Consider the following 6,000-nt stretch of genomic DNA (forward strand, 5'->3'; position numbering starts at 1 on the left):
CCTTCCGACGGGAATGCCCTAAATGCCGGGATACCCACTCACCGCTGCGCTGGACAGGGCTTGCGGGTGCCGTGCTGCAGCAGCCACCAGTTGCGCTTCCCGCCCGGGACGGCTGCAGTACCTCAGGCAGGACGGGATGCGAAGTCTCACCGCCACCGCAGCCCTTCTCGCAACGCAACAAGTGGCGCGGGGCGGGGGCGGCGCGGGGGCGGTGGCGGAGCGGCCGCTCAGCGCTCGGGGCGCCCCGGCTGCCACTCACCGCGCCGCGCGCCCGGCGCCGCCGCGACACCGCCCCCCCGCGCGCGAGCGCGCGAGCGCCGTCTCTTGGGCAGCCGGGGACGCCGTACCCTGGGCCGATACCATCGGGTATCGCTAGGGGGGGAGCCGGGCCCCTTAACACGCCCGCCCGCCGTGCCGGCCCGCCCGGCGGCGGCGCAGTTCTCCCCGCGTGTCGCGGTGGTAGCGCTCCGGCGGCCATCGGGAGCGGAGGAGCCGCGCGGTGGGAAGCGTTCGGAAGGGCCGGGGGTTTCCCGGGAATGACCGGGCGGGATCAGGGGATCTGCGGGCGGGTGGGAGGGAAGGATGGGCCGCTCTCCTCCAGGGAGCCCTCGGTTCCGGGCTCCTCCGGCCGCCCCCGGGACTGTGCATACCCGACCCTACCCTGCGGTGTGCGGGCGCCAGGCAGGGTTTTGATGCCGTGTTTGTGTCCTCACAGCTGCAGCGCAGAAATGATCATCCCGGTCAGGTGCTTCACGTGCGGCAAAATAGTCGGGAACAAGTGGGAAGCCTATCTTGGCCTTCTGCAGGCGGAATACACGGAAGGGTGGGTGTTTGTCGGTGTGTTCTTTGACTCACGCTTTAGGTGGGATTGTACAGTGCGTAAGATCACAGAATTGTGTCCTCTGGAGATCATCTGGTCCAACCCCACTGCCAAGGCAGGGTCAGATGCGTTTAGTGCACGATCGTGGCATTACAGAGTAGCTGTAGAGAGGCTGAAAACCACAGGTATACATTTAATTGAAGCTATTTAACCAGAGCTTAGAAATCGTAATAGGCAAGAAAGTACTGGTTTCCCCACTGAATCTTTCAGGGCAGTAGTACGGAAGTTGCCAAGTCACAGCCTTTGTACCCAAAACATTCTCAAATGTGTAATTCCGTGCTGCTTGTTTCTTCCCTTCCCCTTCCATACACTCCACTCTGAAACCAACGTGGTGGTGGTTTTTAAAGGGAGAGAAAAGAACAAGTTACAAATGGGAGAAATAACTAGCACTGTTGACAAAGTGTACCCCTTTTAGGGTTTTTTTTAGAAACATTTCATATTGACTATGCGGAATTGCTAACCTTATTTATAAGCGCTGGTTTGCTGGGGGAAGGGGAAGCTCTAAGTCCTAAGGTTTCTGTTTTAAGAAGTCCATCCGTGTTTTGTGTAGCCAGAGTTGTCTGTTAATAGTTCCTATGGTCAGACTACCTCAGAAGCTGTGAGAAGGAAATTCTTGAGAAATACTTATGTTGTCATCGAGTTTAAATAGGAAGAAAAAGAAAAAAAAATCCATGGATGTTGGCTATTCAAAGGAGTGAAAATGAAGTTAGAAAATTACGTTGAAACTGTTAAGTAGAAAGTAGTATTTGCTTTGCATTCAAATGGTTACAGATCCTAATAGTTCATACAGGTAAGTCCATTTAAAAAACTATGGGAAGAACATGAATCAGCAACAAGCACTGCCTTTTCTCTAAAGTAAAACTGAAAACATTCCTATGGTATAGGATACTGTTTTGTCAAGGAAAGCTTTGCTTTTTGATCCTCACCTAAACTGGTAGAAACTTGTGGTTATTCGCTGTGCTTATTCTCTGATGTGGAGTTTGCACGGGAAGGATATCCTGTCCCCCCACCATTTATCAGCTCCATTAAAAACCATCCACTGAAAATCTTTTGGTGCTTTTTCTAAATCTCATTACTTCTGTCAGCAGCCTTTTTACAGAGCATTTACATCTCGGAACTTGTCAAATGTAGCAGAGTAGAATTTTGCAGCTGCTAAATGAAAGGTATCTGTAAAGTTCCTACAGATTTTTTATTCTTCCATTTACGGAGTTAAAAACATTACAATAGTTCAGGGTCCTAATCGTTTTTCACTAATACTGAAATTTATCAGAGCTATTCTGATAGTGCTTCTGACTTATTGTCTAGGCATTGCATTTTAATATTTTCCCTGTCTTCATTATTTCTCTGCTTTTGTACAGGACAGGAAGTTGTATAATGTCATTGAAAAATGCTCACTTGAAAACAATTGCTGTGGTCACTGATGTGATTCTGTGGTGCTTGTTCAAACTCATACAGTTAGGGTATTTTAAGAAGCAGCGTTTACAGATATCAAACAGTTAAAATCTTCCAGTGCAGTACTGGAATCAATGGCGGCTTAAGAAATGGATGGAAAAAATGGAAAAACTTGCCTAACAAATTACTAGTTAAAAAAGACACCCACACCTTCCTGTTTGTCCCTTAAAAGTGTTCTTTTTTTCACAAGTCTTCGGAAGCTGGAGGAAAAGGGAAATACAACTAAAGTTGTCTTGGTTAAAATGTATAGTATGACTTCTGGAATTCTGATTAATGTCGTGTTTTTCATCTCTATTAACTGCATTTAGAAGTTCAGAACTTTCCAGATAGCTCTTAAAACTTAAATGTCAACAGACATCAGATGCTTTTGTTCTCAAGTGTTTTGGAAAGTTTAGATATCATGTGATGTTATTTATAAGCATTCTTTTGAAAAAACCCACAGTATTCATATACTTCTCTTAAACAACTTTTGCGGGTGCTAGTCCTGAAATGAACATGCTGTTTATGCCCCTGAAGAACCGTGGATAGGCGCAGTATCAGCAGGGACTAACTCATACCAGAGAAGTTGCTGCAGTTTTGACTCCTGCATTAAAGACTGTACTGCTTGAGGCCAAACAACCTCTTTCTAGCTTATCCAGAGGCCTCCTTTCAGCCATTTGTATTTTAGAAAAGTATCCATCAGCTCCTTCCTACAGGAGAATTACAGGTTTTGGGAAATTACATTTCTTTTAAGCAAATGCATTATTATTGCACTGCATCATATCAATCTAAAGACCTGAGATCAGTCGGATGTCATGAATGTCAAATTCTGAAGTAGTACCAGACTGGCTTTATGGCTAATAGATTGGAGTTAAAAGAGCTTGGGTGGTGTCACTTATCTTTAAGAGGTCTGGTAGCGATAGCCATGGATAGCCATGGAAGACACGTGCAGTAGTTCAGGCTCAGATGACACATACATCCTCTACCCAATGATAAGAATCTGGAGCAGTCACTCAGAAGGAATTAAGTGGAAAGCCTGTAAAACACAAACTTCTTGTTGATGAGCCAGCACGTACTTATTTGTGGGGAGCAGGTTGTATAACTGAATGCTGCCTTGTATGGGAACTGGAAAGGAATTTAGCCTTTCTCAGAATTAGGATCCCTGCGTGGGGGAGTTTGCATTTTGAGTTATTTTAGTTTCTGTATATCTCACCTTTTTAGTGTGGCCTAGATTACAAATTTATCTTGTGAAATAGGCAAGTATCATGCTCAGTTTACAGAAACAGGTTGTAACAGTGCCCTCTGAAAGTTTGATTGTTGTGTCAGCTGGACACCATCTTTGGCAGCAGGTCATGTGCTGTGGCAGGGCAGAGAACAGGCAGACACCCTGTCGACAGTAAATGGAAAAGAACATTAACAGCACATGCTGAATTTCTGTGTCTTACTTTGAAGTGCAAACAAATTTTCCTTTATGACTGAGCTCAAAGTAATCAGTGCGTTGCTTAGGAAACGCTTACAAGTGGTTCTGACTCACTTCATCCATTATTTTTTTTAATTGTTGTTCATTGATAGAGATGCCCTGGATGCCCTTGGTTTGAAGAGATACTGCTGCCGCAGAATGCTCCTTGCCCATGTGGATCTGATTGAGAAGCTTCTGAATTATGCGCCCCTGGAGAAATAAGATAGAAAAAGTACTATGCTGCCAGCCATGTGGAACGGTATCTCCAATTCTAAACTTGAAACTGGACTTTAGGCAGTAAAGGATGAAAGCCAACTGTAGTGCAACCATCGAGAGATGTTTATCTTCTGGATAAAATACTGCCCCGAGCCACTACCGTCTTTCAAGGAAACAAAGAAGGAAAGATGAAGTCCACTTAACCAAGATTTGGAGATTAAAAGTTTGGATGCTTCCTTTTAAATCTGTGTTTGGATGCTTCCTTTTAAATCTGTGTTTGGAGTTGCTTTGTGAACTTTTAGACGCTTCTGCCAGTAAAAAGAAATGTTTGTTCTTGTAGAAAAATTATTACATTTCATTACAATGTTGAAATAAAGGAGGTCTTTCCTTGTAACCTTCATAGAGTTTCTGGATAAAGTTACTCTTCAATGGATCTTGCCCTTTGGTCATGCTGGTTTTTTTGAGGTGAGGGATACTGCTAAGTACCCAGTTCAGTGTCCTGCACTAGGCAGGCAAGGGTTAGAAATGTGGGACTGAACTCAAGTTCCAGTGACACAGAAGTGGGTGAGCTTGTTTGGTAAGAGTGAGGCATTACTCTGGAAAGCTGCTGGAGCCAGCAGAATACACTTTCCACCGCATTTAAAGTCAACTTGCGGTCTCTACCCCAATCCTTACAAAACACTGGGGCTGCTGTATCTTAAAAACCAGTGAATCAGATGGTGCAGTGCCTTTGCTGAGGTAAAACATGTGTGAGTGTTCCCATGGAAAGCACTGGATGTGAGAATTTACGCATGCTGGTGTGAACAGGATCAAAGTCCTGATCCTGCCAAGCACCTGCACCCCTCTGTAGCTGGTACATACGCAGGCTTTCCACTTGTTAGTCATTTCACTGACTTCACGTTGTTCTGCGCGTGTGGTGCGGCACTGCCTGGCCAAACCGAGAGAGCTCTGTGCTCTCCTGGTGGCATGAAACAGGGAGTACCAGCTGTACCTGCAGGGCTTGGGAAAGTAACCTACACTGAGGCAGGCACTGACCCTGTCGAAGGGTCTCGCCTTCCTGTTGCACTGTCATCTTGTAAGTTGGAGCACGTTTCACTCTGTTCTCTGACATGCAGAAAATGCAGCGTTCTGGGTGATGTGTGCACAGGCACACACACCCACCTTACCTGAAAGTGAAGGAGGCCCTTTGGTACACTTGTGCATGCTCAGGATTCTGTGCAAATGCAGCGTTAGCTCATCTGTTACAGCAGCCTTGTAGAGAATGGGCTCAGAAAGGTGATAATCCCTTAGCTTGCAGCCTGTTACTCCTTGGTGCAGCTAAACTTTTGGCAATCACGTACTGGCTGCAGGGTAAGAAATATCTCTGTGGATCCTTTTCCATAGTTGAAGAACTACAAAGAAGTTGAACAAAACGTGGCTTTCCAGAAATGCTAATTACTTAAGGTGTTTACTGGGTCAAACTTGTACACACAAACTAGATTGTCTCACAAAAGAAGTGGGAGGACTGCTTGCCTTCGGCTGTCATCCCACCAATCTTTACACTTGAACTTGTGTTTCAATTTACTACAAGGCAACAGTAGATGTTTCCCATATTCATCAGTTCTTCACTGAAGACATTTTGAAACCAAATGCTTTATCCTAACACAGAGAGAATTAAGCAATTAATTCTAGCATTTGTTTCATACTTGGTTGGGTAGCTTATGTTCTGCATGCCTGCTGTGTTAGGCCAGCTAAACGCACTTCAAAAAAACCCCCAAAACCCTTCACTCCTATTTCAGGTTATTTTTTTAAAATGGACACTGTGAAATAGAGGATGACCTTTCCAAACTGAACTTGTGTAGGACGCTTTTCCATGCTACAGTGGAGCGTTACAGGGTGAGACGTGCCAGCTTGTTCACAGATCAATCGCCCGGGCCCCACGCTCGCTCCGTGAGCTGCACTGGAAAGCGCAGCAGCCCAGACGGGTACGTCTGGCAGAGGCAGCCGTGCAGGATGCCGTGCAGAAAGCTGTCCT

At 45.8% G+C, this 6,000-nt stretch overlaps 1 protein-coding gene and 1 long non-coding RNA gene across 4 annotated transcripts in view; one reads left to right on the plus strand and one right to left on the minus strand.

Annotated features, from left to right (window-relative positions):
• Positions 1–226, minus strand: part of LOC116788077 — a 182,911-nt gene extending 182,685 nt beyond the window's left edge. For all 3 annotated transcript variants that reach the window (XR_004357533.1, XR_004357532.1, XR_004357531.1), the window contains exon 1: positions 43–226. This is a non-coding gene — a long non-coding RNA (uncharacterized LOC116788077). The remainder of the gene's footprint in view (positions 1–42) is intronic.
• A 137-nt stretch (positions 227–363) lies between these two features.
• POLR2L (RNA polymerase II subunit L) lies at positions 364–4,386 on the plus strand. Its single transcript, XM_032690411.1, has 3 exons — positions 364–499; positions 716–823; positions 3,884–4,386. The coding sequence occupies exons 2-3, from the start codon at positions 729–731 to the stop codon at positions 3,990–3,992; spliced, it is 204 nt and encodes a 67-aa protein (XP_032546302.1). The 5' UTR covers positions 364–499; positions 716–728; the 3' UTR covers positions 3,993–4,386.
• Positions 4,387–6,000: the final 1,614 nt, after the last annotated feature.

This window comes from Chiroxiphia lanceolata, chromosome 6 (assembly GCF_009829145.1).
Source record: "Chiroxiphia lanceolata isolate bChiLan1 chromosome 6, bChiLan1.pri, whole genome shotgun sequence".
Taxonomy (NCBI): Eukaryota; Metazoa; Chordata; class Aves; order Passeriformes; family Pipridae; genus Chiroxiphia; species Chiroxiphia lanceolata.